Below are 14,311 nucleotides of genomic sequence, written 5' to 3'. Positions count from 1 at the left end.
GCGAACTAAGTATTATGTTATTGTCCGATATACAGTTAGGAATTAATAGGGATTAATAGGATTAGTATTAAAGTTGCAGTTTTTTCCGAAAGTACTAGACCGATCTAGCTGAAGTTTTGCATGGACTATTGTTATGATAAAGTGCAGGGAAATAACTATTATGGTATCCGTCCGATGCAGGGTCAGAGATCAATAGTTTCATCTCTTCAGTGCAACTAGGCTAGCAACTGCTTCAAGATGGGATAATACTCGACGCTTACACAACTGCCGGCTTCTTCGCCATTTTTTGTCAAACGCTGCGCACGCGCGTGCGCGTGTGTATACATATAACTATATATATATATATATATATATATATATATATTATATAAAAATATTTCCGTGTGTTAGAATGTTTTCATCTTAAATTCTACTCAATTATGCAGAACGTGGAAACTATGCATAAATAGAATTCAACGTAATAGTCAAATGAAACTAGTAATCTAATAAGAAACCATAAATGAATATATAATTAATTAACACTAATTTTTCAAAGGAATATGCAAATTAGTTAACCTTCGTGTAGTCGCTCGCATACCAATAACTGAGTAAGAACTTCGCTTCAATAATTTTTAAATAGAGAAAGTAAGCTTTCTGACTTTTAATGACAGAGCGAGTAAAAGCAACTTATATATATATATATATATATATATATATATATATATATATATATAGTCTGCTTATTATATAAACATTATTGGTTACATATGTGCATACACGTTTCAGTGGAATCCTCATCAGACCAAAGAAGAATCGATATTGAAACGTGAGTCAAAATTACATTCGTTTTATGAGATATTTGGTTAACGTTACACAGAGAAATATATCTGAATTTTGGAAGAAGGCAAAAGGTTACATCAATCGGAACTTTGTAAGAATAACAAGTAAGAATAGAATAGTAGTTGTAATAATCCAAAAGATGCAAATTATGAAGTGATTCGGAAATTTAATTCCATATTAATTTACACCCGATTATCTTATTAAGTTAACCAGAATAAAATATTTATATACGTGACTTGTCATTTTTCAAGTGATAATTTATGTTAATATGTTCATAACCGATAAAAAACGCCAATGAGTATGCAAAAACAAAACACAGCAACAGAAAAACAAATAGGTTAATCAGTGATTTTTGTGCATTTATTTATGTTTAATGTCAGCTCAACCCTCAAATGCAACGGTTGTTTTTACCATATACTTTTCGTTTGTTCTTATCTTGTTTGTTTATGCTATTCCTTTTTAGAGAGATTGGAACTATACAAATGAATAAAAATGACAATGTACCCAGATACTTTTGTGATTAAGGGAAATAGACACCGTTTATATGAGAAGACAAAGAATTTTATTTGACTTTTGAATTATTAAACATTCTCAAAAACGATGAAATGCGTTTCACCACTACTTTTAAACAATTTTTGTTTTTACATAAAACCATATTTTAGTGACAAACTATTCTTAAACACTAGTAGAAACCCTGACCTGCGTAGGTTTAATAAGAACACTATCTTTATTTTAATTATGCTCATAACACCATATTACATCTTTTAACATCTTTAACTCTCCCCCATTTTACCCCCGATATAGTTGGAAGAAAATGAAATGTAGGAAAACTACGAATAAGTTTCCTGGCTTTTTTTTTGTGCAGTCATTTAAAATTGTCATAGACTTTTGAAACTTCTGTATGTTATTGCTAAACTTCTTATGAGATGACTGACCAGTTGTTATGATTTCAGGTTCAAATGAACAGCTACAACAAGAATTGGAATACACTCTACTAAAGCCTGATTGTCACCGTGGAAACTGTACACACAATTATTCCCAAGGAAATGAAGATGCGGAAAATTTGCGCTAAGTTTTCCAAAGGGTACTCAGAGACGATCAGAAAGAAAACGTTGTCATGGGAATCAAAACAGTTCCTCACCATCCCTATGGTAGACTTTGCTTCCTGTGACTTTGAGTCATTCTCTAAGCTCAAGAAAAACCTTAGAGGGTGTCGTTATGAGATAATTGAGGAGAAAAAAGTCAGAACACTAGAGTTGATGGATAAGAACCGTCGTGTGTCTATAGAAACAATATGTGTACAGTGTGGTGTCAATGTGGGAACTGTACACGCAATTATTCGTGAGGAACTGAAAATGCGGAATATTTGCGCGAAGTTTGTTTCAAGGGTATTCAGAGAAGGTCCAAATATTTGACCAAGGTGAGTATCAATACAGTTCCTCACCCTCCATATTGTCTAAACCTTGCTCCCTGTGACTTTTGGTTATTCCCTTAGCTATGGGAAAACTTTAGAGGCTGTCGTTATGAGACAATTGAGGAGATGAAAGAGGCTGTGACGACGGTCATTGACACGCTCATACAAGAAGACTTTCATGGGACCTTCGAGAAGTTGTTGGAAGAGTACAACAAGCACTTCAGCTGGAGGAGATTAGTTCGAACGGGACAGGAGTTTTATGTGTGTGAAATCAATAGAAGTGACCGTACGAAAACATGCTGAAGACACCTCGTATCTAACTTGTCGTATTATGCACATGGGTTAAATTTCATAAAAATCGAATGTACGTATTAGAAGTTTAAGGAAGTGTATGTCTCTTAACTCCTTTAAAAGATAACGCATACTGATATGGCACCTTAGAAGGTTCATAAAATTCGAAACCCCTTCCATTGTTTTCCCCGGGGAATCGCATATGTCTGATGAAATTTACATCAAACAAGATAAATGTAAAGTTTTAAGTGAAGTTCTAACATCATATGTCGCTTAAGTGACACAGAATATGGACTACTATTGTCTTTTACAGAAATATACATATAAATACATTCTTAGTTGTAAGTACATTTTATACTTTTTCTTTTTATAGGGATCACACACATATATACACAGACACTTATATATAGAGAGAGCATAAGTTATTAAAAATTTAGTAGAACCGTCGAAAAAAAATGGCCCTTTCAAAATGTTTGAATGGCCAGTATAAATAATTCAAGAAAAACACTAGGGGAGATAACTTGAGTAATTACGCTTTTTAACTTTATTAATTACTAGAATAATTTAGTTCTAGGTCGGAGATTACATCGACCGACACGTGAAGATCACACACAAGATGAGGACAATAGTCCGAATAATCTAAATAATGCAAACACGGTTTATGTTAAAAAGACAACCAAGAATCGTGTGTTTGCACAACAGGAATGATACTTACATCTCGTAATCTTTTCGTGCTGTAAGATGGAGAAACGGACGAGCGTATAAATTTCCAGTGATCGTCTTTTGCTATCGCCATCATGGAAGCTGTGATATCATCAATGGTGCCAAATACCTACAAGAGAAGACGAAACGTGACATCATTCAAGGTTAGTTACATTTTACCGCATATCAAAACTTTTAGTTATTCTATCCCAATTTCTAACATTTGGATGATTCGATTCTCATCTTGCCTGTTATTTTCATAACGTTTTGGCCGATGTAACTTCCAACCTTCTTTAGGTGTATCTTGTAAAACTCGGGAATCTTGGCGTAACGGATAAAGTACTTGGTAAATCCACTTCTAAGTGACACTCTTCTGGAAGTTGAAGGTTCAAGTCTTAGTGAGGACAATTCTAATGGGTACAATTGCAATTGCTTAAGACTCATACCCGGCCATGGCTGCCGAAGCGAGAACGTGCCATCCGCATTGATAAAATAAAGGAGTCCGTTCTAAATTCTGTGGAAATTTCCGAGTTCGACAGAAAGATTCCCGAGTTCGACAGAAAAATTCCCGAATTCGACAGAAAGATTCTTAAATTCGACAAGATCCTGGGAGGTTACATCGACCGAAACGTTGTGAAAATAACTCTCAAGATAAAAAAATCAATCTGAATTATTTAATAATGCAAATCATTAATCCTCGTCTAAAACATTCCGAAACATGACGTTTGTTTTATTCATTATTTGTCAAGCTTGTGATTTGCATATTATTTCAGGTTTTGTTTCTATTTGTTTATAGTTAAAAAAAAATCTGTTATTTGCTAAATTCATGCTTTTTGATAAAGAACATGTTAAGTATGTGTGAGCAACTCCATGCATGTCTACCTCTCGACCTTCGATTATTTGTCAACTTTTGCCAGAATGTTTATTATTTTTTTAGGTTTTTATTATAATGAAAAGTTTTTTAAAAATACTTTTAATGATACAGAATTATCTTTGTGTGCCGCAGAAAGTTTTGTATACAATCAGAATGTGTTTTTGGATGGAAATCGTTTCAGACAAGGCATAAAGCCACTTGATGTACACACTAAAAATATCGCTTCATTTTCAAAACGTAGCCAACGATATGTGGTAGATGGATAAATTCCAACGCAGAAAACAGTAATATTTCCTCTATTCTCGGAAACATCGCTTATTGAATGTGAGAATAATGTACGTGCAATTTAATGGCGGAAACTGATAGGGGTATATGGTTTTGAAAGCCGGCTTATCATAATTTTTTGTAGGTTTCCGATTACTTTTTGATCGTGTTTGAAAGATTAAAGTCTAAAGTTAATCTCTAACAAAAAATATTTTTACCCGTAAAAAAAAGTATAATGAAAAATATTTTCATGGCGGCGTCGATAACTGTAGTTTTGCTAAATTTGGAAATGAAATAAATTCATTGTAAAAATCCCTTGAAAACTAAATATTAGTTTTCTGTGACTATTTCAAATATAATTAGTAAAGTAAAGTCTTAAGATACTGAATTAAATAAAAACAACACTTAGTTTTTTTTTTCCAAAAATAGCTTAATTTGCCCTCCTCCAAAAGTGACAGTTTAGTAACAGTCATTAGAGGGGTTTTTATCGTAATTTTCCTGAAATATTAAGGAGTCTTTATTGTTAACATCTATAATGCTTTATTTTTATTAAAAAAAAACAACAAATTCACACACTCATTCTTTTTTAATACTTAAAACTTTAACTTTAGCAAAGGTGTTTTTGTTTACAAAAATAATATATTTTCAATAAAATTATATAAAAAAATATATTCTGTGATTGTTAATCAATAAATACTGAAAATTCCGTTTAAACTAAATTTTGGTAAACTTTTAAATTAAGGGAAGGGTCAAAATGTTTATGCAATTTACTATCAGTCATTCATTTTGCACGTACCTAAGAAGAACCGAAGGACGAAATAAAGGAAGCGAATAATAATAATAAGAATTTATGTGGATAGTCTTCTTTTGGACTGAAAAAATTGGTTTGTCTGCGATAGTCTTTGCAGTCGTTAGCAAAAGTTGGTTTAATCACTTTTGGTATTTCTACGATGAGCAAGGTGGCAGTGGACTGGCGACTTAGATGCACCATGTAGAAATTTAACCGATTCCATTGCGCCACTTTCATTGACGAACATTGGAAACCTTCACCTGATTCCTCCTGTAAGTGTTTAGAACCTCCCCCCCCAAAAAAAAAACTGAGGAAACAAATATCAACCACAAAATCGAGACGATCCAAAAGTATGTACCACGCTGGTTCAAATGGATTTATTCATTAAGTTTTAAAGTTTTGTCTAATGTTTTACTTTTCATCCTTTTTTTATATTATATATATTATATTAGGACGATGAGTGATTATTGATGATGGGTTTGTAATTAATCATTTTGTATCCGACAAGGAAGCAATCTTGAAATAACGTGTTCCACAAATGGGAAGTTCTTGAAAGAAAAAATCTGTCTGGCGTTACCGTTTCAGAGTTGTGATAAGAGACAAGACGAGTTCTCGCTGTGGATGTTTTACAAAGGGAAGTGGAATTAACGCTAGAGTAGAGAAGCAGAATACACCATTTACTTTTTGAAAAAGAGCGGCACTTCTGCAGTTTAACGCCCGTTTTCCATGAGTCTCACCCGGCAACGCCCGGCGCACGACGGAAACCGCTGGATTATACCGAGTGGGCAAAAAGAGACGCGAGCAGATGGCAAATGTTGGAAGAAAAATAAAAAGGAAAGGAAAGAGTTTAAAAGGAACAGAAAAGAAAGGGCAGTCCCAACGTAGTATAAACACTCCCAACCTCCCCATGTTAAGAACGGCTTTCGGAATAAATACCCCAACCTCGAAAGCCTTGGGAGGTTAGGGGTGTTTATATTACGCTGGTGCAGGTCGCGCACAAACAAAATAAAAATGTATTTGTTCACTAATTCAAAGATAAAAACTTTTATTTAAAAAAAAAAAGAAAAACAAACGAACATAGTTACCATAAAGGTAAATAAAACAGTAAAATTTATGCAATTATTACGATTTATATATTTTTAAAACTTCTATTTTTATTGACTTTCGCTCGGTATAATCCGGCGGTTTCCGGCGTTGCCGAGCGAGACTCGCGGAAAAACGGGCTTTAATCTGCAGAATTACCAAAAGAGCTGCATAGAAGAGAAGAAACAAAATAGTTGGGTAAGTAAATTATACGTTAGAGTAACGCTGTTGTCTCCATCTTCAAGCTTGTACGAATTGATTTAGTTCAAAATAATAACCAGTGTTATTGAAAATCATATTTCTTGCAATTCATACCTTGAGTTTTAGGCGGGAAATCAGCATTCTAGAAATGCTGTGAATTTCTACATCGACTAAATAAATATTTTAATAAAGCAGTAAATAAAATTGAGTCACTTACGGGTCTATTTGTAAAATTTGAGAATCGTTTCACCATTATCTCGCCAATGATTTCCGGATCACAGATCACCAAAGTTGGGAAAGATCCTATAAAACAACTTAGAAAGAAAAATTACAAACTAGTACACAATGTATTATTTTCGTTATATTTTGAATCATTTCAACAGTTGCGTCTTTAATATGCTACCGATGGAAACAATTGCCTCCGTCAGGTGAAATAATTGGCTTCGATGCTAGGAAGCGTGTTGATCAAGTGATTGATCTCCTATAACGGTCATATGATGTTACCTAAAAAAAGAAATTCCTCCTTTTTATTACTAGTTTTACTGATGGACAGATTGCGTTCAGAAATTCGTTGGTGCAGTGGTAACGTCACCAGCTTTGAATGCTACAGTTTTGCTTCCGGTTTCGCTTCTAGCTGATGGCAGCGAAATACTTTTTTTTTCCTTTTGAAATCACGCCACTATAAACGAAATCTGGACGAATTAAAATATCTTATTTAAGCGTATTTTACGTTCGGGCAAAGTTACCCCCCACCTTAGTGTATTTTTTAGGTTTCCTTTCGACAGCTTCATAATTCTCCCTATCGCTTGTTGTGTCATTTTTGTCCTCGTATTTTATGTGAGATTTTTCTGACAAAGGGGAAAGGATTGCTGTTAAATGGGTGGTAATATATCCATATAATATTCATCGTTGGCTAGTTTTTTTTTTTACCTTGAAATAGTATTTTTAGTCCCTTACCGTGACGAGCATGCGCGGAAGCGCTCAAGAATTGTATGCCGATGTCTTAGTCGTGCCTACCTACGGCAAAAATAAGTTTATATATATATATATATATATATATATATATATATATATATATATATATATATATATATATATATATATATATATACCAGTCATTCAGGGAGTGACTGCTGAGTCTGCTTTTGTAACGTGTCATGTTGAGTCGTTTCGACCGAATCATTCGGGATCGTATCATGTCGTTTTGATGGAGATGTTTGGATTCGAATTGGTGGAGATGTTCAGGATCGTGTCACATCGTGTCGGGTCACATGGACAAATTGTTTGGGACCGTCCCGGAGTGTGTGGACGGAATTGTTCGAGACTGTGTTGAGACGTATATACGACATCGTTCGGTTTCCGTTTATTATCCAGTTGACTTAAAGTTTGTCGCAGTCAGACTGCCACATGTAATAACATTTTTACCTTTCCCTCGTGAAGCAAGCCATGTTTGACGCGATTTCCATAAAAAATGACAGTTGCACAAGGCGTTAAAGCCCATGATTTATTCAGACTGTTATATTTATATCACGTTTTCAGGAATCTGATCATTTTTTTTTAATGATAGACGCCTTACCCAAGAAATATTTCGACTTATAAGACATAAAAATACAGTAACCGTTTGGTTTTGTAACGAATCTACACTTTTTAACGAGCAGAAATACAAACGAATAGGATTTTGTATTAACCAAGCTGATGTCATTCAACTAGATTTTTAAATTAAATGCAAGATATTATATAATTGTTTGTCCACAATCACACATAGCAGCGAAGTCCACACTAAACCATAAAACTAAATAAAAACTAAAATACACACTTCCAAACCAAACTTCCAGTCTTACCACTTAGAGAACTTCTTAAAGCGTGTTTCACTAAACTACGGGTTAACTACATTTATTCCTAACAAAATGCTTTTTCCAAATATGTATTCCCACAAAGAAGGCAACAAACACATTCACCTTCTATTCATTACGTCTCTTTGCCTAAAGTCACCATCAGAAGATTATTAAAAAGTCCTATATCTACCGTACTGCTTTTTCTCGAATCTACGATGTCAATATTTGCAATAAACATTGGCACTAAAATCAACGCCGGAATAGAAGAAGCTAGTGTATATATATATATATATATATATATATATATATATATATATATATATATATATATATATATATATATATATATATATATAAGAGCAAACAGTTAATAAAACATGTTAAAAAAACACTTTGAAAAAGAGTTAAAAACATATTTAATCTGAAAAGGAAACACTTGAAAAGTGGATAATCCTTAATCCGCGGAGTTTCGAAGAAATACTTTCCTTCTCATCAGAGGGTAGGAATTAGCAAAATGCGGGATCAGATTTTGCATTTATATATATATATATATGCCCAACACCGAATCTAGCAACCGCTGACACCTATCTGCTACTACTAAAGCTTTCCACTGTCCGTCTCTCTCACCAGTGTTCCACTTACCGTCGCTGAAAATCCCGGTCCGAATCGGTGAAACACGTATGAGACCTATATCAACAATTTCGACTCCAACATAAAAGATAATAAAAAATAGACAAAAAATAAAAAAGTATAATACAAACAGAAGCTTTCTGTTTTCTTTAATAATATTCGTTTAATAAAGTTTATAAAATACTATTTAAAATGCTTACCCGAAGTAGTCGCCATGTTGTTTTTGCATTTTTGCGAATGCAATATGCCCACCCTGAAAGGAAACAATGCGAGAAAGAAAATATATTTGCGTTGATAAATGCGTAAAAACAGCTGAGTTTAAAGATGTCTTCTTTGATATTATAACCGTACAACAAAACACGACTTTTTAAAGTGATCAATATTCGATTAGGTGTCCTTTTTATATTTGTCTTGTTACTATTATTCTTAGAATAAATAGCACACAAAAAAAAACAACATTTATATCCCCTCAAAATGCATTCAAATTTATTTTTAATTGAATATCTATTTTTTAAAATACAATAACGCAATGGTAAGTTTAAAATTAATTTACGAAATTATATATACACTACAATACAGTTCGTTTTCGTTGTGAACAATGCAGCTACGTTTCGATAATAGTTGAAAAAAACTTCGAGACATTTTCGAAATTTGAAAGTAATTTGGAAGCATTTCAACTGACGAATATAGAGTTATTTAAACTGGCTTTAATATGCTTAGCAAATCCTCATTCAATTATAACATTGAAAGTTTTGAAGATATTTGCATGTAATCATCTCATAAATAGAGATTAAAACATTATCTTTACTAAATTTGATATAGTTTAAATTAATAGTTTAATATCGGAATAATTAAATGCAATTGTGATTATTTGAATTATTCGGACTACCTCTGACCTTCTTGTCGAACTTGAGAATCTTTTTACCAGATTGTACAGGTTTTCGAACGGAATCTTCTGTTTAATTTAGTAGGATAGCTTCGTCAGACGCGACTGAGTAGAAATCTTACGTAATTTTCAATTGTATTCTTAGTATCGCTTGCTCTGAAGACTGATCATTCAACTCTTAAATTGTTGCCCCTTAAAACTGATTATTTTTTAACACTTATAACTGTTACGCCGCGAGTACCTTAAGGACATTAACAATTACAAGAAGTTTTCCCAACCACCGATAGTCATGACAAATTATACTTGAGAGTTCTTTCCTCAAATTCCTCGGCTTAACATTCACAGAAAATATGAACTGAAGACATTGCGAATCCTGCTGCAAATAAAGAGGGAATCCGTCTGTTGTGCTAGAAGGCTACTCACCTGAGAATATCCTGTATCTCTACAAAGCCACCATGCATGGAGTATTATTGCGACATCGGGACTGCTGTATCTATCGCTAGTCTTTCCCTCTTAGATAGGGCCCAAAGAAGAGTCTCCAATCTAATAGGTCTCGGGATGTTAACTAAGCTCCAACCCCTGTCACATCGCCGCAATGTTGTATTTCTTTACCTGTTTCACAAATATTTTAATGGGATGTGCTCTGATGAACTCATTGAACTTGCCCCCCTCTTGTAGTACTCCTGACTAACCCGCTTAGCAACAAAATAACACCACTTCAAGTAGATATCTATAAATGCAGGAAAACCTTCTACTCTAACAGTTTCTTCTCTCGGACAGCTAAACTTTGGAATTCCCTTCATGTTATATGCTTCGATGAGTGTACTGACATGTAGAAGTTTAAATGTAACGTAAACCAACATCTTGCATATCTTCCCTAAACATGGTCCCAAATAGTAGCCCATAACGCTATTTTTGGGGGGAAAACGTGATTAAAAGAAATTGTCTGAATAATCGAAATAATATTTAGCATCAATCTTCATCTACAAAAATTACGAAACAAAATTAAAATTAAAATTTCAAAATCCAATTTATAAAAGAATGATAATTTGGTTAAAAAATAACAACGAAAAAAACAAAAAATGAACGAATATTGAAAGCCAAACGAGTTACCAGCAACATCGTATAGGTACAGCAAACGCAGATAGACAAACAAACACACATGTCATTTATTTGTTTATATTGTTTGCAATATTTTTGAACGAATGCGGTTATTTCTAAACGTGTCGTTCCATAAGTAATACCCCTGACCACTTCGCGTAGCAGTAGAGCAACGGAACTGGCACAGTTATTAGTCTTTCTCCACATAGGAATAATCTAAAGTTATGCATTTCTCCCATCGTTTATTTCAACAACGTGACTTCGGAAATCAAGGCTGCATCACCTGCGAACTCTTTCCTTTCAAAATACTTCATGGCTGGGAAGATGTGAAAATCAGACGGTGCAAAGTTAGGAGGCAAAGGAGGATGGAGTAATTTTCTGATCTACTAACATGCGCGTTGCAGACAGGAGCATTGCTTTGCTAGAGGAAGATACCTTTGCTGATCTTATCCCGCCTTTTAATTTTCTCAAAAAGTGAAGCATCATCCCATTCTGGTACCAGTTTCTAGGATTTCTCTCACCATTACTCGATCTTGATCCCAGAAAACTGTGATCATGATCATGGTCTAGGGCTGTACTCATGACTTCTTTGAAAGTGTTGAGTCGAGCACTGGAAATCTAGATGAACCATGTTTGTGTTGATCAGAAAAGGATTCTATTTTCTTGTTGAAAATTCCTTTAATATTATCGATTTCCGAATCGATACAAGGAGAGCAAATGGCAAGTGCCCGGTGGGTTGAATTTCTAATAATGTTGAGCTTCCTAGTTGTTGGTGCGAAATAATCCCAACCCAGGTACAGACCAGTAAATGTAGGTTTTCTATAAACGAACGTGACATTGGTCAACAAAATTGTAAACAAGAAAACATAACCCTTTTCTGAGCAACCTAAACATGGTTCATCTAGATTCCCAGTATACCTCAAGTTGCCTTGGATTGGATCTGAAGGCCAACATATTGGAGATAAGATTTCCTCACTAATTTTGGTGCTTTATCCCTCCGAATTGCTTTTTTTACAAAGCGCACATTTCCGTCTTTTCGTAAGGACGTTTTGCCTATCTCGCAGTCAAGCAATATTGTTTATAAATTTCAATGTCGGTGTGGTGCCGTCTATATAGGCAAGACGACCCAGCGTCTTCAGGTTAGAATCGCCCAGCATATGCCGCGTTACATCCGAGATAATCAGCCTATTTCCAGGAGTTCCCAATTAGTAGAATAGGCTATTGGACAACACTTAGTAGATGAAAAAGACTGTGCTTCTACATTCTCTTCGGATTGTTTTTCTGTCTTACACAGAGGACGCACTAAGTTCCACCTGTCTGTCCTCGATGCGCTTGCTATCAGTTTTAGCCCCCCCTCCTACTTTGTGTAAGCAGAGAAACCCTCGGTTACAGTTGGAACTATTTGGCGGGACACATTCCATCTAAGTTTTTTTTCTTTCGTGTTTGTCCCTTTCGCTTATTATTACAACAATTCTACACACAAAAAAATTCTGTTCCTTCTTACAGACGAAAAGTCTGTCTGACGAAAAGTGCTTCGGGTTTTGTTTTTTTTGCATTTTGTGATTTTTTTTACTCGACTTATTTAATTTATAACATTCGAATAGTGTTCACTTTTTTCTTGGGTTGCATTACACTTCGTAATTTTGTTTTAATCGACTTATATATTTTATAATATTTGATTATGTTTTACTTCTTTCTGATTATTTAAAAATTTTGCTATTCTAATAAAGTTGTGTCCCAGATATGGTCCTGTTGTTACCAATCCGCTGTTTTCCTCGTCTGGTTCGTCTTCTTGAGTATCTGGGATCGTTATTATTTCTGTTGGTATTTGTAATGGTGTTGGTGATATCTTGTGAATCTTCTTTACTGGTGAGTCAAATTCTTCTTCGACTGATGCATTGTTTTTTGGCGATGGTATTGGGCATTTTTGTTCTATGTGTTCTATGTCGTACGTCTTGGATTGCCATTGTTGTATATAATTCTTCCATAAGATGATCCACATTCGTGGACTTAGTTTTTTGTTCCCCAGTACTTTAATTTGGGCATTGGATTTTCTACTTTGTGATAATGCATTCTCGCTTTTAAGTTGAGTTCTTCTCCTGGTATTGTTAACCAGGGGTCTCTGTTTGATGTGCTTAAACACGGTGTACGTCGCATTAATCGTTCCGGATTGTTCTTTACGTTTACATGGGTCGTCCCGCCTTCCAGTATTACTTTGGCTTGGTCCACGTTGTGCGAGTAGAACTGCATTTCGTCTATATAGATTAGTGCTCGGTCTACACAGTTTGCGAATGTGAACGTGTGCATAATTTACTATCCCTTGACGTATGGAGCTGATAATGTATGTTTTTCCAGCATTTGCCCTGGAGATGGAATAGGCAGCATTTTATGGCAGACGTCAAACAGATTTTTCCTATGTTTTGTTGTTTTTTTTACATGGGGTCACCACTTATCAAGACCCGAAGGCAACTTAGGGATAAGGGTTATTGCGTGTACAGTAACCAATGAGATAGTATTGTAGTATCATTAGTATTGGGGGTTTTGATAGAGTGTCTTACTTTTTTCTTACTTTGGTTGAGTCTGTGGTGTTCACACCACGCTTCATATATCCCAAGACTTTCCTTGAGTGGCCAGTAGTAGTTACCCTCAAGGTTTCGGAAGTAATCGTTTTTGTTTTTTTATCTGTTTCCAGATTGGGATATTTATCTCTTTTATATTGACTTCCGTGGAAACCTCTTGGATTAATTTGTTAATCGACTGCGTATTTTCGATTATGTACTGGAATTCTCTCTGGTATTGGACTCCCGCGCCGTCGCAGAAATGCACTATGTCTGAAATATCACGTCCTGTGCAGTGTTTAAAGATAAACTTATATTTGTTTGCTCGGGTGTCTATATTTTTGAGGCCGTTAGTGTGTGGTCGTCTTGTTATCGTGTGTTGTTTATCGTCAATTATATCAAACCACATCTTCTGCGCCTCTGTCGTGATATTGTTAATTGATATTAACTGTTGTTGTTTGCTTGAGATAGATACCCAACGTAACCGTACGGCGTTTTGGCTCTCTCGGCCTTCATATAGGTCGCGATGGCTTCGTGGTCCCCTGCTTCCATTCGGCCTTTTTTCAATTCCTTCAACGCGTAGAGTTCGGACGGGTGTCTATCGTGGAAGCTCACGATATGGAGGTGTTGTATGCCCTATATTTTCTGGCATCCCCTCTCGTAGATTATTATGCAAGGATGTCCGTTTAGTATATTCATTAGGTTTTTGTTGTTGTTGTCCGGGTGGTCGCATCTTAGGACTTCACTTGGTTTGAGTTCGAGGTTCGGATAGTCCCAGTGATACTCGTTTTCATACCGAAATCGGTCTACCCAGTTATATTCCTTTAGGCTCGTTTGTTGCAGTGCTGTTTGATATGCAGTAT

General features: G+C 35.0%; 1 protein-coding gene across 6 annotated transcripts in view; it reads right to left on the bottom strand.

The window, feature by feature from the left end:
- The window catches only part of LOC145299803 (cytochrome P450 3A24-like), a 139,581-nt gene that overhangs the window by 53,589 nt on the left and 71,681 nt on the right, over positions 1-14,311 (bottom strand). For 4 of the 6 annotated variants that reach the window (XM_080144435.1, XM_080144436.1, XM_080144433.1 and 1 more), the window contains 3 exons: positions 9,104-9,156; positions 6,656-6,752; positions 3,240-3,356 (listed from right to left, as the gene is read on the bottom strand). In XM_080144435.1, coding sequence (XP_080000561.1) covers positions 3,240-3,356; positions 6,656-6,752; positions 9,104-9,156 — 267 coding nt within the window. The remainder of the gene's footprint in view (positions 1-3,239; positions 3,357-6,655; positions 6,753-9,103; positions 9,157-14,311) is intronic. The other 2 variants (XM_080144437.1, XM_080144438.1) reach the window with 2 other exon arrangements.

This window comes from Euprymna scolopes, chromosome 2 (genome assembly GCF_053919585.1).
Source record: "Euprymna scolopes isolate OS-2025 chromosome 2, ASM5391958v1, whole genome shotgun sequence".
In the NCBI taxonomy this organism is placed as follows: domain Eukaryota; kingdom Metazoa; phylum Mollusca; class Cephalopoda; order Sepiida; family Sepiolidae; genus Euprymna; species Euprymna scolopes.
The sequence above is the reverse complement of the archived record's forward strand: the minus strand, read 5'-3'. Positions and strand labels throughout refer to the sequence as shown.